This window comes from Lampris incognitus, chromosome 20 (genome assembly GCF_029633865.1).
Source record: "Lampris incognitus isolate fLamInc1 chromosome 20, fLamInc1.hap2, whole genome shotgun sequence".
In the NCBI taxonomy this organism is placed as follows: Eukaryota; Metazoa; Chordata; class Actinopteri; order Lampriformes; family Lampridae; genus Lampris; species Lampris incognitus.
Window position 1 is genome coordinate 35358397 of NC_079230.1, and position 24332 is coordinate 35382728.

Genomic DNA, 24332 nt, shown 5'->3' on the forward strand with positions numbered 1-24332 from the left:
GTTTGAACTAAAATAGGGATCGATTGGCCACTAAATTGGGAGAAAAAGGGAAAAATCAGAAACAAATAATAAAAAAAAATTTGGTTATTAATGTGGGTTTTCTTTGTGAGAATTTTTGTCATAGGCTAAATCCTATTTCATTTTGATCTTACTAGAGGCCCTCTGTGCCAAGACAATGAACTTCAGCCATGTCATGGATTTAGTTATTTAGGGACCAATCTCATTCCAGGGGGAACTGGTCTCTCAATCATAGGAAGTTTGTAGACTTTTGGGCTGAATGAGTGCCGTTTATGGGGATTTGCAGATGCACGCTGAAATCAGATGGATGTGACATGGCCTTCCTTGCGGATATTACCTTGCATCTTAAACACCTTCATATGCAGTTGCAGGGAAGAGGCCAAACTGTGTCAGATCTCTATGCACACATGAACACATTTAAGTGTAAATTAGCCTTGTTCAAAGAAGGCTTTCCATCCAACCATTCAAATGTGGCATACTTTCCCGCATGTGAAGAGACACACAAAGATGTCCACGAATGTGAGAAAACATGTCTCAAGTACAGAGCAGACACAGAAACACTGCAGCAGCAGCTCAAGGAACACTTTCGAGATTTCCACGCCATGACCCCCTCTCTGCTGCTGTCAGTGAGCAACCCCCAGAGTTGCAGCTGAACTTTGGGAACTATGGTCAGACTCCTTCTTTCAAGAAAAGCACAATGAGAGAGGAATTTCATTTTGGAGACTTCTACCGAGTCCCGCTTTCAACTCCTCAGGGATTTTGCACTCTCAATGGCCAGCATGTTTGGGAGCACTTACATCTGCAGAGCAGCTTCTCAACAATGAAGCACACCAGGTCAAAAGAGAGAAACAGGCTGACAGGTGAAACTCTGGTCCAGCTCATGCAGATTTAATGCACAAACATTGACATTCAGTCTATTGTATGCCAGAAGGAGAGGCCACAAGTATCTCATGGAGACACAACTCTACTGATCCACCTGTGGGTGAGTTTCAATGGCTTCATCAGAGTATGCATGTATGTGTCAGTTGGTGAATGGGAGGCATACATTGTAAAAAAGCACTTCAAGTGGTCGGTAGACTAGAAAAGTGCTGTATAAAATACAGTCCATTTACCATTTCGAGCTAAACCCGTGTTTATTAGAAACATGTCATGGAATGAGAGACAGGGTCGAAATGCACTACAAACATGAATATTAGTTGTTGCACTTAGTGTGAATGTTAACTTTTGTACCATTACTAAATGATGATTTTTGAGACCTCGTTGCACTAAAATAATGGCACATCACTCAGGAATGTGGACGTTTTGTTTCTGTGTTAATCTCACTAAATACAAATGTTGGTATAATAAATGACTACCGATATATAGTTTATTCTTTTCATTAAATTAGTAGCTATAATTGGTTAATCGAGTGATGGGGTTACAGTATCCCACTGGTGGAAGTGCACGGTCACAATCTCTGGTAGTGAGGACAACATTTTGTGGCCCTGTCTATCATCAAAGTTGCCCATCCCTGTCTTAAGGGTTTCAAGAGCCACAGAACCGGCTCTCAGCCAGGAAAACTGGTTCTAGAGCAGCACCAACTCTGCTGGGCTAGAAGAAAGAACCGCTTACATCAGGGGCTGTGGGCAAGATTATCATGACCAACAACAGCCACAATCGGTACTGTTGAATAATACAGGCACCCACTGACACTCCACAACAACACTTCAAATCAAACTTTGTCCAGAATCAAATGGTTTTATCAGCACATACCTTATGCGATCGACTTTGACAGAGTGAATTTGACATCTCACATTCTTTTTTCTTTCTTTTTTTTTTGCATTTAAAACCCCCATTTTAGCATAAATATCTGCAAATCCTATGCTTAAAAACATATTGACAAACACTGTAGAGTTCACCACAGGAAATACTGAGAGATTAATCAAGAAAACCTTGTACATTTCAGACCAATCAGCTCACAGGAGAACAAGACAGATAATCACAGGTTCTGTTAGTTTTATAATGGACATTTGTGTTATGATTGCTATTTAAACAACCCATCTGTCAACAGGGAGACCCTCTTGTCTATGAGACTGGTCCCCTGAGAGCTCCAGCAGCTCACAGCGTGGCTGGCCGGCTCGTCACCAGTTTGTGGAACTTGACAACTCTGAAAACATTAGGAGCAAATTTTCAATTAGCCATCAATTTTTGTAAAACTACCAATATTCAAAATCTACTTAATGGATTTCTCGCTTGAAGACTCTCAGGTGTGAATTTAAGGATGACACAGCATACACAATTTGTAAAAAATTCGAAACCTACACAGTTGATCACTCGCCTCATCTTGCTGGTGAAGCAGAGATGCATACAGTGACATAATGACATGGGTCTCTAACCTGTGGGAAAGCAAACTGGTTCTTAGACGTTTTGCAAGTTGAACCAAATGTGAACGGGCACTAGCACCAGTCCAGAGGTAGAACTAGGTTTGTGTTGGTGGAAATAAGGTATGTGTTCCATGGGATATTGACGACGACTACTACTACTACTACTACAACTATTACTTTTGGCTGCTCCCTTTAGGGGGCGCCACAGCGGATCATCCGTTTCCATGTCTTCCTGTCCTCTGCATCTTCCTCTGTCACACCAGCCACCTGCATGTCCTCCCTCACCACATCCATACACCTCCTCTTTGGCCTTCCTCTTCTCCTCTTTCCTGGCAGCTCCATATTCAGCATCCTTCTCCCAGTATACCCAGCATCTCTCCTCCATACATGTCCAAACCATCTCCATCTTGCCTCTCTTGCTTTGTCTCCAAACCGTCCAACCTGAGCTGTCCCTCTAATATACTCGTTCCTAATCCTGTCCTTCTTCATCACTCCCAGTGAAAATCTTAGCATCTTCATCTCTGCAACCTCCAGATATCAATGCCTTGGAAAGTGTTTTCTGCCACTCTCCTGATTGATACGTTTCAATAATAAGATCCTGTTCATGCCTTGTAAGCTCTTTGTGGACCATGGCTCTTGCGGTTGAATGCAACCAAGAAGATGTCAGAAACGTCCTACAGGAACAGCAGAACTTAACTTAGGGTTAATCACAGTCACTTTAACTGATGGCAGGTGTATACTAACTACTATTGAAATGTGATTGGCTAATTCTGAGCACAGTCACATCCCAAAATATAAAAGGGTGTGTACACTTATGCATCCGGTTTATTGTAATTTTACTATTTTCCCCTAAAATGTGTAATTGTTTTTCACTTTATTTCAATTTCAATTTCAAATTAAGGGCGGAAAAAGTTCTGACATTATTTATCTTGGGTTTCATTTTTTTACATCACAAAAACCTGCCATTTTAACAGGGGTGTGTAGACTTTCTCTATCCACTTTAAATGTTACATCAACTTGTTTTCTGCAAAACACTAAGTCTTCATTCCTTCCATTTAGTAAGGCACTGCACCACTGCACTGCTGTTTTCCCCCCCTTTGCACAATGATACACCATAACAGATATAAAACAGTGATAAATGATGAACTCAAAGAGAGAAATGAACTTGGATTTTTTTTAAATTTGTCAGGGTAAGTTAAACACTTCATGAAGAAATCATCTCGTACTATGAAAAAAAATCAAATAAACAACAAATGGGTCAATAACAACCAGAGAAAATTAACTGAATACCAGCTCTCAACACTACACTTGAAATTGTGGACTTAAGTAGCTTTATGACATTTTAAAGTGTTAAAACAATGGCTGAGCATTCAACAAATAATTTTATCACAGAAATCATAGGAAATTTACATGATATCAATATATCGTGATATCTGCTTATATATGCAAATACCGTGTTTCAGAATCCCACTTGAGTACACACTGAAATATGTTGTAAATCAAACAAAACCACTTTTCAAATACTCGCTCAAATATGTCACGCCTCATTTGGTGAGAAATTCTAATTAAAATAATCTTGTTATCAGCAATGTAGACAAAACTTTGTATCAAGATATGACAATATCTGTATTTCATTACGATCCAATACCACTGACAGATGGTAAACAACAATACTGAATTATTACCCAGCCCTACTTGTAATCATGCCAAACGCTTTAAAATACAATTTATTATAATCTATTTGGTGCAAAAATGCCCAAAACTTGCATGCCAAACTCCCTCGCCCACTGATTGGAAGAGTTTATTCTAATGGCCTTGATAAAAAATGCAAAAAAAGAAGCATATATTGCTACCATGTCATGGGTGCGATGGGCTTATTGTTGTGCTGCTTAACAGGCCTACATTAAAGTATAAAAGTCATGATACAATCTGTTATCAAGGCCACGATGTTTCTGTAAACCAAATCAATATTATCGTTGCTTCGAGTCTTAAAATGTCTTACTTTTGTGGAGGCTGAGGTCATTTCCCCGTTCTCGCTGGACTGACGCGAAGTAAGCCTGACACGCTGGACCAGGTTAACAGCAAGCTAGATGTAAAGGCTAGCTGACTCGCTATTTTGGCATTCCATCTACTCTATAGCCAACACCAAACCTGTCAGCTCAGCTACGCCAGGGACCAGCTAGCGCTCATAAAAGCAAAATATTCACACTGCTCCTACATTACTACTGTTGGAGCCGGTTACATGTAATCTTGTAACACAAACGTTCACTGACGGGAACCCTTTGTAAGCGGAAGTCAACAGCCACATGCGATAACTCTTGAACGTTCTATAACCAGAGTGCCACTATTCAGGGGAAAAATAATTACAGTAAAATGAGAATATATATTGGGTAAATTTGATTATCCAGATTTCAAATACTTCATATCAGTATCTATCGATCAGGAGAGAAACCAATACCAAAGAACAAGTGGAAAGTCAAAACCAGAGTAGCAATTTGGACTCTTGAACATAGCTTCAAATACTTCTTCCGGTTTGCACTAAAATCACCTGACTGAACCAGGGACCGAAGTTTTACCAAGCCAGTTATCTCTTAAATCAGACAACGTGGCTTCAGGGAGCTGTAAAGTAACTAACTGCTTTATTAAAGGCTTTATAGAAACATTTTTTTTAAATGTCGGTCCTGGTTTGCGGTCCCAAACTGGCCACTTGTGGAATTGTATTTAGTATTTGGGGTGTCATCATGTTGGTAAGTGTAGGCCTACCCTTTTAGTGTCTGACCCAATGGCTACTGAACCGCTGCGTTGCTACGTTGCTGCTATTATCTTACCAAAACATGGGAATACCCCCCCCTTTTTTTTTACAGGCAATGCTTGGAATATTTTTCAAAACCCATTCGGCAGTGCTGATTGAGGATGTGCCTCTGACAGAGGAGGACATGGCCGGAGAGTAAGTACTGCTGTTATTTGGTCACATCGTCTTCTTCTTATTATTATTATCATTATTATCGGTTTACTGGCGATCGCAAAAAACTTTAAGGTGCATACCGCCACCTGCTGTACAAGAGTGTAACATCATGTCATTTTTTTAATGACATGATGTTATTTTTGATGACAATTTATTGGATTTTGCACTTTACAAATCACAGAATCAACATGAAATAAATCCAGTATAATGTCCATCCTTCCCCTGCTCCCCAACATGTCTTCAATCCCATCCACCCCACCCCCAACATCCTCCGAAATGGCATCAAGTACATTTTACCCTATTTCTTAAATTCTATCCATCAAACTTGTGTCACTTAAGAAAGTAAAGAGTGGCTTCCTGGTTATTTTAATCCCCTCTCCCTCTCCTTCTGTTCCCAGTACCCTCATCAGATTCCCCTCCCGTCCCGCCTTTCAGACTTTATCCTGTAACCTTTCTTTTTCCACTTCATACATGTTACAATGCAACTCACTTCTTTGGAAATCTCTTTTTAGGGCCCTAGCACCGGGTGGTGAGAAGACCCATCGTATTTGTAGGGATTATTATTATTATCATTATTATAATTATTATTATACAAATGTCCTTTAACGTCATGCCATAATACAACATAATAAGCGGGCGGGTCCATTCCTTGGGCCTAGCGCCAGTATTGGTTATGGTTGCTATAGTTACCAAGCCTCCCTTCCGGTCTGCCTGCGTGGCAGTCTCTGTTGTTCTTCCGGTTTTAACAAAATGGTTGCTGCCGCACGTTTCCATCTGCGTTGTGTGATTCATTGATGTCGTCTCTCATTACTGGCGTGGTGGCAGCGCTTACCAGACTTATGTCCCGAGGACTGATATTTACCGAACTAATCGCGGTAGCCCTTCCAGGGGAATCACAGGGTAGTCACGTCTACCACCAGACGCAGCTGGGCTAGCTCAGACACAGTTGTGCTAGCTAAGTGGGCAGCATGGCGACACACAGAGCACCGAAGCAGTGGTGTTTAACAAAGACCGAGACGGTGAACTCTTTTGAGAACTGGCGTCAGAACCTGCTTTATATACTGTCGCTCGACGCCGGGTTTGCCCTCTTCCTGCTCGATGGCGTGGAGTGGGAGAAGAAGTCTAAAACGTCCACTGTCCGGGGATTCACAGATGACGGTGAAGATATTCCCGCGCCCCGACGTCGCAATAAAGAACAGAAGGTAGCCATGTTAGAGCTAATGTTGGGACAGATAGCCAATTATTGTCCTGTAATCTCTCGTCACAGCAGTCAGGAACTCCACATCTATTGACAGCATATGACAAGCTATTCGTCTACATTATGGCTTTCAGTGCACCGGGGCTCATTTCATTGACTTTGCTGCTATTAAACGGGAGCCTGATGAGAGACCAGAGGATTTACACTACCGTTCAAAAGTTTGGGATCACCCAAACAATTTCGTGTTTTCCATGAAAAGTCACACTTATTCACCACCATATGTTGTGAAATGAATAGAAAATAGAGTCAAGACATTGACAAGGTTAGAAATAATGATTTGTATTTGAAATAAGATTTTTTTTACATCAAACTTTGCTTTCGTCAAAGAATCCTCCATTTGCAGCAATTACAGCATTGCAGACCTTTGGCATTCTAGCTGTTAATTTGTTGAGGTAATCTGGAGAAATTGCACCCCACGCTTCCAGAAGCAGCTCCCACAAGTTGGATTGGTTGGATGGGCACTTCTTTGAGCAGATTGAGTTTCTGGAGCATCACATTTGTGGGGTCAATTAAACGCTCAAAATGGCCAGAAAAAGAGAACTTTCATCTGAAACTCGACAGTCTATTGTTGTTCTTAGAAATGAAGGCTATTCCATGCGAGAAATTGCTAAGAAATTGAAGATTTCCTACACCGGTGTGTACTACTCCCTTCAGAGGACAGCACAAACAGGCTCTAACAGGTACTATTTAATGAAGATGCCAGTTGGGGACCTGTGAGGCGTCTGTTTCTCAAACTAGAGACTCTAATGTACTTATCTTCTTGCTCAGTTGTGCAACGCGGCCTCCCACTTCTTTTTCTACTCTGGTTAGAGCCTGTTTGTGCTGTCCTCTGAAGGGAGTAGTACACACCGGTGTAGGAAATCTTCAATTTCTTAGCAATTTCTCGCATGGAATAGCCTTCATTTCTAAGAACAAGAATAGACTGTCGAGTTTCAGATGAAAGTTCTCTTTTTCTGGCCATTTTGAGCGTTTAATTGACCCCACAAATGTGATGCTCCAGAAACTCAATCTGCTCAAAGAAGTGCCCATCCAACCAATCCAACTTGTGGGAGCTGCTTCTGGAAGCGTGGGGTGCAATTTCTCCAGATTACCTCAACAAATTAACAGCTAGAATGCCAAAGGTCTGCAATGCTGTAATTGCTGCAAATGGAGGATTCTTTGACGAAAGCAAAGTTTGATGTAAAAAAAATCTTATTTCAAATACAAATCATTATTTCTAACCTTGTCAATGTCTTGACTCTATTTTCTATTCATTTCACAACATATGGTGGTGAATAAGTGTGACTTTTCATGGAAAACACGAAATTGTTTGGGTGATCCCAAACTTTTGAACGGTAGTGTATATCAACGCTTGATGGCCTTCACGGAAGACAATCTACTGTGTAAAGATTCTGGCATCAGTCACATGGGACAGACTGTGACCGAGGACGAGGAGTTAACGCCCTCACTGGAGAACTTTATTGTGCTCACATGGCTCCGCCTCATACATGGTGATCTACCGAAACTCGTCAAACAATGGTACGGCACTGAGTTGTGGTCTCGCACATAAGCATCCATTAAACCAGAAATATCACAAGCCCTTGATTCGTTACTAGAGGAACTGCAGGCCTCAGAGGATGCTAGGGCTATGCGCGTGGCTGTGTCTGAACTCCCCAAGCCAAAGCAATCCATCCCTGTCCGGACAAGGAGGTCATGTCCCCTTTGTAAATGTGCCGGCAGGTCTGATAATCACTTCCTCAGCAAATGTTCCTTTCTGCCCCCCCAAGATAAAAAGTACATGGCAAAGTCGCGCCAGGTTTTGGGAGAGCAGGTCGAGACTGATGATGAGGTAGAGGAGTGCGTTAGTGGGGAGCCTGCGCCATCTAGTGGTGTGAAACGTGTACTTATCAAACAGTCCCCGTACCTCGATGCCTTCCATGGACACTGCCCTGTGCGTCTCACTGTTGATAGTGGGGCAACAGGCAACATGATGAGGGCCTCATATGCGACCAGGCTGGGCGTCACCGTCACAGGAAGTACGCAGTCCGCATTCCAAGCAGATGGCTCGTCCCTTTTGAAAGTATTGGGAGAGACACGGACACACTTCCAGAGAGATGGCCATGACCTCTATTTTGAGGGCCTCATCGTTGAGAATCTCGACTCTGACATCCTGGCTGGAATTCCCTTTATGGAAAAGAACGACGTCTCCATCAGACCAGCCAAGCACCAAATCTGCTTAGGCAAGGATATATACCGCTACGGCACCCTCCAAACACCGATGGACAGGAATGCTGTACGACGCGCGCACGTGCTCTGCGCTCCGGATAAATCTACTGTGTGGCCAGGGGAGTACATCGAGCTCGAGCTGCCTCCTGAGCTGCGCAATGTGGACAGTGAGCTGGTTCTTGAACCACACGTCGATGTCTCATGTGACCAGTCTGACTCACAGCAGTGGCCTGCCCCAACTTTGCTAAGGGGTATGTCCGGGAAGATCTGTGTCCCAAATCTCACTGGCGAGCCGCAGCTGGTCCAGAAAAGCCACCACCTATGCCGTGTCCGCGCCACATATGTCCCGTCACTCAGTGACGCCGCCGTGCCAGCTGATCCCCCCAAACCGGCCTCGACAACCATGTCAGCCTTGTCCTCTGACCTTGTCGCTCTGGATCCAGATAACATCATGCCTGCTGACATCAGAGATGATTTCCGCGCCCTGCATAGAGAGTTTGATGTGGTGTTTGATCCCCACTTTGAAGGATATAACGGCGCTGTGGGTCCGTTCCAGGCCAGGGTGAACATGGGACCTGTCCTACCTCCACAACGTAAGGGGAGGGTCCCACAGTACTCCAGGGGTCAGCTGCAAGAACTCCAGGCTCAGTTCGACGTGTTGGAGAGCATGGGCGTCTTCAGAAAGCCCGTGGATGTCGACATCACAGTGGAATATGTCAATCCTTCGTTCCTTATCAAGAAGCCTGGAGGTGGCTTTCGCCTTGTCACTGCATTCGCGGATGTTGGCAGGTACAGTAAACCCCAACCCTCCCTGATGCCTGATGTTGACTCCACCCTGCGTCTTATAGCTCAATGGAAATATATTATTGCCACAGACCTTACCAAAGCCTTTTATCAGATTCCTCTGTCCAGGGACTCGTGGAAGTACTGTGGGGTCGTCACACCCTTCAAGGGTGTCCGTCTGTATGTGCGGAGTGCTATGGGCATGCCGGGGTCTGAGACGGCGCTGGAGGAGTTGACGTGCAGAGTCTTCGGAGACCTTCTTGAACAAGGCCATGTGGCCAAGGTGGCAGACGACCTGTATTGTGGTGCAGACACTCTCGAGGACTTGCTAGCTGTCTGGAGGCGGGTTCTCTCTGCCCTATAGAAGTGTGGTCTGAACCTGTCCGCCACTAAGACCACTGTAGCTCCTGTACGGACCTCCATCCTGGGCTGGGTGTGGCGTCAGGGTACAATCCAGGCCAGCCCTCACCGCGTCTCTGCCCTGGCTGCGTGCCTCCCTCCAAAGACTGACGGGATTGCGTTCATTCATTGGCGCATACAATGTGCTGGCTCGTGTACTGAAGAACTGCGCTGCCGTGCTGGCCCCGTTGGATGACGCAGTCGCTGGGCGGGAGTCAAAGGAGGCAATCCTGTGGTCAGACGAACTGCTGTGTGCCTTCACCTCTGCTCAGAAAGCGCTAGAATTACAAGCGTTTATTGATCTGATAATTATCACATCAATAAACGCTTGTAATTCTTGTCAGGGTTGGGTAGTAACAGATTACATGTAGTCAAGATTATGTAACCAGATTACAAAAATAAGTAATTCATCAACCCATATTACATTTGAAAAAAAACTTAATTAGGTTTCAGTTACATTGTCAAAGATTACTTGATTACATTTTTATTCCATCTTTAAAATATGGCAATTTTAAAATTATGAAACTGTTTTCACGATAGCAATGCTCTATTAACTCTTGAAAAACGTGTCTGACGTAAGCGGTATCTTAGACAAGTGCACCATTTTGCTCTAGTGATGGGCAAAGCAGTGTATTTCCGTGTACTGAATCATTTGAATCAGTTCATTAAAAACATTTGTTCAAAAGATTTGTTCACCGAATCGTTCAGTGCTTGACCAGAGCTCCAACTGCTTAGTCCCACGTACTGAACTGAAACACAGCTGAAAAACTTTGTCCCACATACTGAACTGAAACACAGCTGAACAGCTCGCTAACCAGTGAACTAAGAACAGTCGTTCACTAAGGATAACACGGCGAGCTGAGAGTTTAGTTGGATAAAGATACCGTTTAAATAGTGGAAGCTGCTAGAACAAAGTCCTACCCTATTATGTAAAGCGCATACACTATATGGATAGAAGTATTGGGACACCGGGCCATTACACCTACAGAAGCTTTTATGACATCTCATTCTAAATCCATAGGCATTAATATGGAGTTGCCCCCCCCCTTTTTTTTGCAGCTATAACAGCTTCCACTCTTCTGGGAAGGCTTTCCACAAGATTTTGGAGTGTGGTTGTGTGAATTTTTGCCCATTCATCCAGAAGAGCATTTGTGACGTCAGGCACTGATTTTGGACGAGAAGACCTGGCTCGCAATCTCCGTTCTAGTTCATCTCAAAGGTGTTCGATGGGGTTGAGGTCAGGGCTCTGTGCGGGCCAATCAAGTTCTTCCACACAAAAACTCACCCAGCCATGTCTTAATGGACCTTGCTTTATGCACTGGGGCACAATCATGCTGGAACAGAAAAGGGCCCTCCCCAAACTGTTCCCACAAAGTTGGAAGCATAGAATTGTCCAAAATGTCTTGGTATTCTGAAGCATTAAGATTTCCCCTCGCTGGAACTAAGGGGCCTAGCCCAACCCCTGAAAAACTACCCCATTCCATTATCCCTCCTCCACCAGACTTTACAGTTGGCCAAACGCAGTCAGGCAGGTGACGTTCTCCTGGCATCTGCCAAATCCAGACTTGTCCATCAGACTGCCAGACAGAGAAGCTTGATTCATCTCTCCACAGAACACGTTTCCACTGCTCCAGAGTCCAGCGGCAGCATGCTTTACATCACTCCATCCGACGCTTGGCATCGTGCTTGGCGATGTAAGGCTTGCATGCAGCTGCTTGGCTATGGAAACCCATTCCATGAAGCTCCTGGCGCACAGTTTTTGTGCTGATGTTAATGCCAGAGGAAGTTTGGAGCTCTGCAGTTATTGAGTCAACAGAGCGTTGGTGACTTTTACTCACTATGCGCCTCAGCACTCATTGACCCCACTGTGTGACTTCATGTGGTCTGCCACTTTGTGGCTGAGTTGTTGTTCCTAAACGCTTCCACTTTTCAATAATACAACTTACAGTTGACCGTGGAATATCCAGCAGGGAAGAAATTTCACAAACTGACTTATTGCAGAGGTGGCGTCCTATTACAGTACCACGCTTGAATTCACTGAGCTTTTCAGAACGAGCCATTCTTTCACAAAGGTTTGTAAACGCAGACTGCATGGCTAGCTGCTGGATTTTATACACCTGTGGCAATGGGTCTGAATGAAACACCCGAATTCAATGATTAAGAGGTATGTCCCAATACTTTTGTACATATAGTGTATATTTTTGATGAGGTTTTCTTCTATTATGCACCTGGAAACTCCAATGTCACAAGTGGTGTTGCTGATGAAGTCCAGAAGTATCTATAGGGGACAAGCAAGATTCTGGACTGCCTTAATGACTTTCCAAGGGTAAAGAGTGTCTTCCTTGAATCCAACACCATCTCACCCTCGAGTACATCTGTTTTCACTCCAACCCTAATTTAACACACCTGGTTTTTCTGATTACCTACTTAACAAGACCTTGATCAATAGAATCAGGTGTGTTAAATTAGGGTTGGATTGAAAACCGGCAGGACGGTAGCTCTCCAGGAGCAGGGTTGGAGACCACTGCCCCAGAGGAACCACTTGACAGATGAACATTTTAAACAAGCGCTCTTCTTACATAACAAAAGCAAACTCTTCCCTGCAGCCTTTGATTAAAAACATCAGCAACAAAAACGTGAAACAAAAGAAACAATACAATACACCTGTAGCATGTTTTTTCAAGGGTAATTGTTACCATTTCTAAATGCTGAACATGTTCTACTTTATATTAATGTAGCTTACTACTCTCAGGTTGCCATTTTTGTTAATGATGACTTAACTAATATTTGTTTCTGTTTTTTAATGATGATTTATGGATAATGGAGTTTTTTTCTCCCTTTCTATTTACATTGAAAATGGAAGCTGAACATGTTGCATAAGTGCTCCTCTTGCATTACATGAGCAATGTTCTCCATTTGGCCTTTGATTTACAATCAGCAGCAACAAAAACTTACTCAAAAGAAACAGCAGGGTTTTTTTAGGGAGTTGTTCCTTATCCGATGAGAGGGTCTAAGGACAGGATGTTGTGTTGCTGTTAAGCCCACTGAGGCGAAGTCCACTCTTGAGCACATGCAGGTAAATATGAGCCCGTATCTCTTCAGTTCCTTCCTATCTTCTTTAACAGAAAATGGTCTGAAACAGTCCATACCACTGTAAGTGAATGGAGGAGTACTTTCCATCCTCTCTTGCGGAAGGTCGGCCATTTTTTGTTCTTGATTAGGCTTCCTAAACTTCCTGCACTTGACGCATTTGAAGATGAGAGATGACACTTCGCTACTACATCCGAGAATCCAGATTCCATTGGCGCGTATTTCATTGATGGTCATTCCGCGACCCTGATGACACACCTTCTCGTGGTAGTGCTTGACTATGAGACGAGAGACGTGATGTCCTTTCGAGAGAATGGCTGGGTGTCTGACATGGGGATGGAGTGCGGCTCGTGTCAATCTTCCTCCCACCCTCAAGATACCAAGGCTGTCCACGAAGGGACTTAACTTGTGCACGTAGGTTGACTTGTTTTTATGAACCTCTTTCTCTTGGCTTAGAGCCTTGATCTCTTCACTGGACGCTTCTCCTTGAACTACATGTATTATGAATTGTTCAGCCTCTTGTCTTTCTTCAAGCGTTGTGGCTTCATTAGATCTTGTCTTCAGACCCTTTGCTTCCTTCGCACGACGCTTGAGTCTCGCTATGGCCTTTACTCTCCTCCAATCTGAGAACTTCTCAAGGCGACTTGACAGCAACCTCTCCTCCTTTGCTTTGGTTGTGAGAACCTGTGCTCTTTTGAGTTCTGGGTCTTCATTGTTGATCTCTCCAACCTTAGTCTCTTCTTCTTTAGAGAGCTCCTTTTGCCATAGGAAACTGGGTCCTGTAAACCAGTTTGACTCCGCAAGCTCCTTTGCAGTGAGCCCGCGAGATGCGTGGTCAGCTGGGTTATCTTCCGAGGCAACATATAGCCACTGCCTTGGCTCTGAATGAGGCGTCATAGCTGGTGTGACTTGCTTCGTGATGATACGATGGCTCACACCTATTTCATCTTCATAGTCGGTGGCAGCATTATTGTAGCCAACGATGCTCCAACCCAGCGCAGACCTAAGCGCGAAAGGCTGGTCTTCGCTACCATGGATGACATCTCTGGGAGCTAGAGCTTGAGAGCAGTTATAGCCGATTCGTAACCCTACTTCACAGTCGAGTTCTTGGGACATCTCATCTGCCAGATGTTCTAAGTGAGGCCAGGACTTTGCAGTTTCACTTGTGGGTATATGAGATCTGTTTGCTGGTATGTACTCCCTGGTGTAGCTTACTGGCAGTTTGATTTTGTTTTCAGACTTGATGCCTCTCACTTGCAGTCCTGTCACCTTTTCGCTGGACACAACCTTCGTTCTTGATGTCATTGTAGATACCTTGAGTTTTACTGGATCCTTCTTGACATTAAGCATCTCAGCTATATTCTTTAAGATGAAGGTAGTGTCGCTCTGAGTGTCGAGCAGAGCATACACTAGGACTTCATTGTCTGGTTCAGTTGGTGTGGACACGTAGACTGGAACGATTGATGAGGTGTGAGTGCCACTCTTGTCTCGGACTACTCTATTGGAGGTAGCTTCATCTGATTCTTGTGTCTTCTTTGGTTTAGACCTTTTGTCTTTGTCGTTGCTTTCCTTTGGCTGGTCTTGTTTAGACTCGTCTTCGTCGTCAGTTTCATTTGATTCTGTTGGTTTAGATTTCTTTCCTTGTTTTCGGTCGTTCTTCTCACGATTTTGATGTAAGCATGTTGGATGGCGTTTTCCACATGTGTCACATTTGCTCCTAGATGTACAGGCTTTGGAGTGATGGCCGGTCTCAAGGCAGCCAAAACATAGTTTCTCTTGCTGTACAAACTTGACTCTCTCTTCGATGGGTTTTTCCATGTACTTGCGACATTTATGGAGAGTGTGGCTTTGTTTCTTGCAGAACATGCACTTGATGTCTGTCTTCTCACTTGAGCTAGTGGTGAATGTCTTCGCACCGACGTGGCGTCTTCGTTGAGACTTGGATCTTTCTTGTTCTGTTGACTTGGATTTCTCTTCTTTTGGGTTCATTGCTTGCCATGATGTGATGGGGTTGCACGCTATACGAGCCTCTTTGTTGAGAAATGACACAAAGTACTTGAAGTCAAGGAACACATGGTATTCATCCTGAACCTTTGCGACTGTTCTGTTCCAACGTGAGCTCAACCAGTCTGGTAGTTTGGCTGCTATCTTTTGGTTTTCCACACAGTCGTTGAGAGCTTGTAAACCTTGAACATATGTCATGGCTGATTCAACACTGCTCAGAAAATCTGCAAACTCACGAAGCTCTTCACTGTCTTTAGGGCCGATTTTACGCCATGAGTGTATCTTGTCACGGTATGACTTACCGATTAAGAATGGATTGCCGAATCTGTCTTCAAGTATGCTCCAGGCGGCACGATAAGCAGTTCCTGTTCCTACTAGGAAATGCCCTTCTATAGCCTTCTTGGCTGAGCCGCCAAAATACTTGCGCAGGAAGAAGAGCTTTTCTTGAGCTGGCAGGTTCTTCCGATCAATCAGTGTGGGGAAGGAAAGCTTCCAATTGTTGTACTTGAGAGGTTCTCCTGTGAAGACCACAGGTTCTGGGATTGGAATTCGATTAGCTGTGATAGCTTCAGCTAGTGTTCTCACAAGGTCATTGGAAGTGCTGTGAGATGTGTCTGTTTGAGTGGAAGGGACTTGAGTGAATGGGGCTTGTTGTGGAACAGATACTGACGTGTAAATGGGATATGAGGGAAAGCCTTTAGTGACTATAGCCTGGTGTGGCTGTTGGATGTGTGTGGGCTTGGCTTGTTGTGCTGGGAGAGCTTGGGGAAGCAGTGCTTGTTGTGAGGGAAGAGCTCGCGAAAATGTTGCTTGTTGTGGTAAAAGAGGGAACAGATGATCTTCTTCATCGTTATGAACGCTTTCAGAGTACACCTTTAGCCTTGCCTGTGCTGCATTGAGCTTTTTTAGTTCCTCTAACCGTTCAACTTCTTTCCTCTTCTCATCCAGCTTCATTTTTCTGGTAGCACTTTCTGATATAAACTGAGCTCTTTTCCTAGCGTTCTCTGCTTCGATTTCAGCGTCCCTTTTAACCCTCAATCTTTGATCTTCCAACTCAAGTCTTCGGATTTCTTCTTCTTTCTCATGTTGTGCTTTCATTATTTTGAGTAACTCGTGTCTGGCAGCAACTTCCGCTTCAGCATGCTGTTTTGCTTCTCGTGACGCGTGGGAAGAACACTTAGATTTCTCATAATTGTTTGACTTCTCAGTAGATAAAGTGATGTTGGATACAGTAGTGTCAAATACGGATTTGGCATCAGGCCAGGTTGTAACTTCTGAACCATTATCATTGAGGAAATGCTGAGCCTTTTTATTTGCAGTCTTAGTGAGCGCCTGGCATGTATCATTCTTTCTACGGATGTCAGGATCTGGACTTGACATGGCTCTTATGTTGAGGTAAGTATTATCGATCTCAATTTGGGTGGTATTTATTTTGCTCATGATCTCCATCAGCTCGGCTTCATCATTATCCTTGAAGGATTGTTTTAATACATTCATGTATCATTTCCACTTGTTGTATGTCTTGTGGAAGTTCACCTTCAGATCCTTCAATTTTTCATCTACTAGAGCCTGTCCCTTTTCAGTGAGCATCCACACGCGTTCACTTTTCCTAATGCCTACAGACTGCTGTGTAGTATCTGCCTCAGCCTGAGGTTGTGTGTCTTGTTTGTTACTTCGACTGGCTCACTAGTATAAGCTGGTCTTTGTGCCTCAACCTGAGCTTGTGTCTCTTGTGTGGTTACTACAACTTGCTCACTAATATCAACTTGCTCTAGTGAGGTATGATCTGCATCACCATCTTCTGGAGGGTGTGCATGGGTAACTTCATCAGTTGTCGGTGAAGCGTGTTCACTTATGAGTGACATGTTGAATGTGTAATGTTTAATGTTGTTGAAATGAAAATCAAATATATTCTTTACTTCAATATGTGTAAATATGACTTATGTAAATATCTGTATGAAATCTGTCAATAAAGAGTGTATTATCAAATGAATCTATGAAATGTATCTGTGAAATATATAAATATCAACTGTCAAATGAAATGTGTATGCCTAATTATGAAATGTTGCGTGAATAAATGTGTAGAATTATGAAATTCGAAAATGAAATTAATGTACAGTAAATGTACAGTAGGCTATTATGAAATACAAATATCAAATGTAGATATACCCTTTAGGATTGGCCTTTTTAACTTAACCTTATAGAGCTATAAATGTACGTCCAGCCCCACAACGTTTAACACAATGAATTGCAATCCATTATAGAAATGGAAAATAATAAAACCGTAAGCAACCTTAATTCAGTCTCAATAATGCACACACTTGCAATGCAATCATACAATACTTAAATGTAGAACTTGAAATACCTTGGACTTGTACTCAACTTGAGGAATGGCGATTACCTATTCAGTCTCTTGGTAGCCTACTTGCTGCGCAGTCAATTGCAGAGAAAAGTCAACTGTTGCTTTAAAGATGAACGCTGTCCGGTGAAATCCTGGTGCGATGGAAACTTGAATGGCAGTTCAGTACTTGCGCTACGCTACTTCCAAGCCGTCTTCTTCATCGTGCTCGCTTGCATAGCCTTGTCTGACACTGCTCCTTGAACGTCCCAACGCAACAGTTCCAACCGAGACAAATACTTCTTCAACTGATGACTTTCCTCTACCCGACGTCCACATAGGCTACCGCGATTCCGTCTTCAGCTTTGAGTCTTCACCGAGTGCAGTGAAGTGTTCTACTATGCCGCCCATTGAAGCATTGCGAGGACTCCAGTTCTTTAATTACAGATGGGTTTTCTTTATTGATGCCCTCGAAAGCAAAGCTAGCATGGCTAGCATCATATAGCATCAATCACCACCGTAGAACTACAAGGTAGACAAAATAAATCATGAATTTATGTTAGAGAGCGACTGGAACGACCAGTCACTTCGGGTCACCTTCCGGAGAGGTCTCAGCGAGGCTGTCAAGGACCAGCTAGCCACCCGGGAGGAGCCCACCTCCCTCGATGACCTGATCAAGCTCGCCATCCGCATCGACGGACGCCTCCGGGAGAGGAGGCGATCCCTGTCCATTCCCCAGTCGTCCAGCACTCCTGACAGGACCCCTACTCCTGCTTGCCTCACTTTCCCTGTGGCCGTTTCTATTTCCGCACCCCAGACCGCGACGGGGGAGGAACATATGCAGCTGGGGCGCACGCGCCTTAGTCCGGCCGAACGGGAGGCCCGGGTCAAGGCGGGTCAATGCCTCTACTGTGGCCAGAAGGGACATCTGATCAGCGGTTGCCCCACTCGGCCAAAAGACTAGGCTCACTGGGGCCCCGGGAGATCCTAGTAAGCCGCCTTTCCTGCTCCCGCCGTCCTGCCCCACAGAACCATCTGGTTAGCGTTACCCTGGCCTGGGCTGACCAGCGGCTCACGGTGGGTGCACTCCTCGACTCAGGGGCTGATGAGTGTTTCCTGGACTCGGAGTTTGCTGCCCAGGCTAACATCCCGCTAGAGACGCTGGAGAAGCCCATGGAGGCCTTCGTGCTGGACGAGCGCTGCCTGGCCAGCGTCACCCAACGCACCCACCCTGTCTCTCTCACCATAGCAGGGAACCATGTGAAGAGACTTCGGTTCTTCATCATCCAGTCCCCGTTAGTCCCTGTGATCCTAGGGCGCCCCTGGTTCGTGCAGCATGAGCCACACATCGCCTGGGCCTCCGGTACCATCATGGAGTGGAGCTCCTCCTGTCATGCCCCTAGTGCCCCGCCTCCCGACCTCTCCTCTGTTCCCCCTGGGTACCATGAGCTACACAGTAAAAAAAAAAAAATCGTAAAAAAACGGTAATTTTCCAGCAGCTGGGGCGCCAAAAAAATACCGTAAAATGACAGAGAATTACTTTCTCGTAAAAATACGGTTATTTTCCATAATTAAAATACATTTTATAGTTGTAATTTTAACAAGATTTTGCCTTATTTTCAGGTTGTTTTTAACATTTAATTACAAACATTTTACGTTTTAAAACAATGAAATTACCTATAAATATGGTGAATAAACATTGTAATACGAGTAATAATGCTTAAATTTACAGAAATGTGCTGTTATTAGTTGGTTTAATGACATTATTTTATGTAAAGAGGTTGTATAATAATTTATATTTGATGTGATATAACAGTATACGTCACACAAAATGATGTGATTCATCTTTCAACTACTACTACTACTTTCGGCTGCTCCCGTTAGGGGTCGCCACAGCGGATCATCCGTTTCCATTTCTTCCTGTCTTCTGCGTCTTCCTCTGTCACACCAGCCACCTGCATGTCTTCCCTCACCACATCCATAAACCTCCTCTTTGGCCTTCCTCTTCTCCTCTTCCCTGGCAGCTCCATATTCAGCATCCTTCTCCCAATATACTCAGCATCTCTCCTCCACACATGTCCAAGCCATCTCAATCTTGCCTCTCTTGCTTTGTCTCCAAACTGTCCAACCTGAGCGGTCCCTCTAATATACTCGTTCCTAATCCTGTCCTTCTTCGTTACTCCTAGTGAAAATCTTAGCATCTTCAACTCTGCCACCTCCAGCTCTGCCTCCTGTCTTTTCGTCAGTGCCACTGTCTCCAAACCATATAACATAGCTGGTCTCACAACCATCTTGTAAACTTTCCCTTTAACTCTTACTGGTATCCTTCTGTCGCAAATCACTCCTGACACACTTCTCCACCCACTCCAACCTGCCTGCGCTCTCTTTTTCACCTCTCTACTGCACTCCCCGTTACTTTGGACAGTTGACCCTAAGTATTTAAACTCAAATGCCTTTGTCACCTCCACTCCTTGCATCCTGACCATTCCACTGTCCTCTCTCTCATTCACGCATAGGTATTCTGTCTTGCTCCTACTGACTTTCATTCCTCTTCTCTCCAGTGCATACCTCCACCTCTCCAGGCTCTCCTCAACCTGCACCCTACTCTCACTACAGATCACAATGTCATCCGCGAACATCATCGTCCATGGAGACTCCTGCCTGATCTTGTCCGTCAACCTGTCCATCACCATTGCAAACAAGAAAGGGCTCAGAGCCGATCCTTGATGTAATCCCACCTCCACCTTGAACCCATCTGTCATTCCAACCGCACACCTCACCATTGTCACACTGCCCTCATACGTATCCTGCAACACTCCTACATACTTCTCTGCAACTCCTGACTTCCTCATACAATACCACACCTCCTCTCTCGGCTCTCTGTCATAAGCTTTCTCTAAATCTACAAAGACACAATGCTACTCTTTCTGGCCTTCTCTATACTTCTCAATCAACATTCTCAAAGCAAACATCACATCTGTGGTGCTCTTTCGTGGCATGAAACCATACTGCTGCTCGCTGATCATCACCTCTCCTCTTAACCTAGCTTCTATTACTCTTTCCCAAATCTTCATGCTGTGGCTGATCAACTTTATACCTCTGTAGTTGTTACAGTTCCGCACATCGCCCTTGTTCTTGAAAATCGGTACCAGTATGCTTCTTCTCCACTCCTCAGGCATCCTCTCACTTTCCAAGATTGAGTTAAACAATCTAGTTAAAAACTACACTGCCATCTCTCCTAAACATCTCCATGCCTCCACAGGTATGTCATCAGGACCAACTGCCTTTCCACTCTTCATCCTCTTCATAGCTGCCCTCACTTCCTCCTTGCTAATCCACTGAACTTCCTGATTCACTATCCCTACATCATCCAGCCTTCTCTCCCTCTCATTTTCTTCATTCATCAGCCCCTCAAAGTATTCCTTCCACCTTCTTAGCACACTCTCCTTGCTTGCCAGCACATTTCCATTTCTATCCTTGATTGCCCTAACTTGCTGCACATCCTTTGCAGCTTGGTCCCTCCGTCTAGCCAATCGGTACAAGTCCTTTTCTCCTTCCTTAGTGTCTAATCTGTCATACAACTCACCATACGCCTTTTCCTTTGCCTTTGCCACCTCTCTCTTTGCTTTACGCTGCATCTCCTTGTACTCCTGTCTACTTTCTTCATCTCTCTGACTATCCCACTTCTTCTTTGCCAACCTTTTCCTCTGTATAATTTGCTGTACTTCCTCATTCCACCACCAAGTCTCCTTGTCTTCCTTCCTCTGTCCTGATGACACACCAAGTACCTTCCTAGCTGTCTCCCTCACTATTTCAGCAGTGGTTGTCCAGCCATCTGGCAACTCTTCACTACCACCCAGTGCCTGTCTTAACTCCTGCCTGAACTCCACACAACAGTCTTCCTTCTTCAACTTCCACCATTTGATCTTCGGCTGTGTCTTCACTCACTTCCTCTTCTTGGTCTCCAAAGTCATCCTACAGACCACCATCCGATGCTGCCTAGCTACGTTCTCCCCTGTCACCACCTTGCAGTCTCCAATCCCTTTTAGATGGCGCCTTCTACATAAGATATAGTCCACCTGTGTGCACTTTCCTCCACTCTTGTATGTCAGCCTGTGTTCCTCCCTCTTCTTGAAATATGTATTCACCACAGCCATTTCCATCCTTTTCGCAAAATCCACCACCATCTGTCCTTCCACATTTCCCTTCTTGACTCCATACCTTCCCATCACCTCCTCATCACCTCTGTTCCCTTCACCAACATGTCCATTGAAGTCCGCTCCAATCACCACTCTCTCCTCCTTGGGTACCCTCTCCACCATGTCGTCCAACTCACTCCAGAATTCTTCTTTTTCATCCATCTCACACCCAACTTGCGGGGCATATGCGCTGATAACATTCAGCAATAAACCTTCAATTTCCAGCTTCATACTCATCACTCTGTCTGACACTCTCTTCACCTCCAGCACGCTCTTGACATACTCTTCCTTCAGAATTACCCCTACCCCATTTCTCCTCCCATTCACACCATGGTCAAAGAGTTTGAACCCACCTCCGATACTCCTGGCCTTACTCCCCTTCCACCTGGTCTCTTGCATACACAGTATGCCTACCTTTCTTCTTTCCATCATGTCAGCCAGCTCTCTCCCTTTACCAGTCATAGTGCCAACATTCAAAGTTCCAACTCTCACCTCCACATGCCTACCCTTCCTCCTCTCTAGCTGCCTCTGGACATGCTTTCCCCCTCTCCTTGTCCTTCGCCCAACAGTAGCATAGTTTCCACCGACACCCTGCTGGTTAACAGTACCGGTGGCGGTCGTTGGTAACCCGGGCCTCGACCGATCCGGTATGTAAGTCTTATTTATGATCCGCATATTTGATTTGGCAAAGATTTTACGCCGGATGCCCTTCCTGACGCAACCCTCCCCATTTGTCCGGGCTTGGGACCGGCACTAAGGGTGCACTGGCTTGTGCATCCTCAGTGGCTGGGTTGTGATTCATCTTTCAAAACATGTCAAAAAACTGTTGAAAAACTAGATATTGGGTTTACAATTGCAAAAATTTACTGTTAATTTTAGATCACATCAAGTGTATATTTAGTTATTTTACGTTGTTTTTTAACATTTAATTACAAACATTTTACGTGTTAAAACAATGAAATTACCTATAAATATGGTGAATAAACATTGTAATATGAATAATAATGCTTAAATTTACAGAAATATGCTGTCATTTTATGTAAAGAGGTTGTATAATAATTTATATTTGATGTAATACAACAGTATATGACACAAAATAATGTGATTCATCTTTCAAAACATGTCAAAAATTTTGAAAAACTAGATATTGGGTTTACAATTGCAACAATTCAGTTTATTGTTAATTTAGTTTTTTGTGTTCGTTTACATAGATTTTCTGAATATTTAATGGACTTTCAACTTAAACAACTATGCTCACCTATACAATTACATCAGAATTATTTTAATTTTAAATGGTTTAAACTGTTTTTTGGCCAGTGGGAAAGGGGGCTTAAATTAATTGAATGAGACTAAGCTGAACAAGAACAGCTACAATTTCCCATTCTCAGTATTTTTATTTAACTTAACGGGTAACCATTATTACAGCAAAATTAAAAAATAAATTAAATTAAAATGACTGTCTGGTTCTGAAACAAAAACAAAAACAAAAGCTAGCTATTAAAATTCAAGTGAATTGGAAATGAAAGAAAAAAGAAAAAGGTAAAGAAATTTAAAAAAAAAGTTGCGTTACCAACTTGCAGCAACATTCAAAGCATCCATAACAACATGGATTACAAACTTCGTCAAACCTCACTGGTAATGACTCCATACTCTATCCAAGGCAAGTAATTATACATCTACAACATTGATAACAAAGCTACATAACAAATAGCTTACATGAAACCTCACTGGATATAACAGTCTATAACTTGGACAACATATCCATAACTTGTGAGCACTTATTCCCTCCACTCGTAGTCTGCAATTTTGGTTATCAGTGTGAGAACCTTTGGACTGACAGCTTGTTTTTTGGTGGCGTTCCGCTCCACTTTTGATCCCTTGTCTGGATTTATCTTGAAGAGGCACCTGTCAAATGGAAAAAAAACAACAACTTTAGTGACTGTGGACTGTACTTTAATGTTTTCATACATTTGCAATAAGGTTACACAACAGTGTAGAAAGAGTGTTTGGACATACAGGGCACTGTGGAACAGAGATATAATGAAAAGATGTGAGTATTGTGTATATGTATTGTTTATGAATGTGTATGAATGTTTGGTGGTGGTCGGAGGGGCCGTTTGGCACGAAATGGCAACCACGCTTCCGCAGGGCAGCTGTGGCTACAAACATAGTTTACCACCACCGTTGAGAATGCGTATGAATGAATGGCGGTCTTTGTAAAGCGCTTTGGGTGTCTTGAAAAGCGCTATATAAATCCAAGCCATTATCATTATTAGTATTGCAAATACTATTTCAGGGAGAAGAACGTAACTTCGGTCAGGAGGATCTGCTACTCAAAGGTTTCTTGGGTTTTTGAGTTTTGTTTTGTCATTATTTCATAAATAAGCATTAACAAGCACCTGTTTCTGTGACTTGACATAAGCATGAATAAGGATAAACGAGAGACATAGCCAGTCTGAAAAACAAAAATGAACTCTCAGGTACAGTTCGGACCATTTTTCACTCATTTTCTTTTAGTCATAACTCTCCCTTGTGATATCAAATGACGTAAATTACATAAATTTACATAAGTTCTTGAAATTTTATTATAAAAAATTCAAAAGGTCAGTAATACATTGTCCTACTCCATGTATGGGTCGATCTTTCATTATTGCATTTCATAACCAAATCAGAAAAAGAGAAAACAAGGTTGTTTTTCTCTGACAATAAA

At 43.6% G+C, this 24332-nt stretch overlaps 2 protein-coding genes across 3 annotated transcripts in view; one reads left to right on the plus strand and one right to left on the minus strand.

The window, feature by feature from the left end:
- zgc:92664 (uncharacterized protein LOC436695 homolog) overlaps positions 1-4659 on the minus strand; it is a 249544-nt gene extending 244885 nt beyond the window's left edge. The window contains exon 1 of the mRNA XM_056300565.1: positions 4384-4659. Coding sequence (XP_056156540.1) covers positions 4384-4404 — 21 coding nt within the window. The 5' untranslated portion in view covers positions 4405-4659. The remainder of the gene's footprint in view (positions 1-4383) is intronic.
- A 265-nt stretch (positions 4660-4924) lies between these two features.
- The window catches only part of LOC130130734 (ribonuclease kappa-A-like), a 52279-nt gene continuing 32871 nt past the window's right edge, over positions 4925-24332 (plus strand). For both annotated transcript variants that reach the window (XM_056300527.1, XM_056300528.1), the window contains exons 1-2: positions 4925-5128; positions 5246-5328. In XM_056300527.1, the coding sequence (XP_056156502.1) occupies positions 5054-5128; positions 5246-5328 (158 nt within the window). In that variant the 5' untranslated portion in view covers positions 4925-5053. The remainder of the gene's footprint in view (positions 5129-5245; positions 5329-24332) is intronic.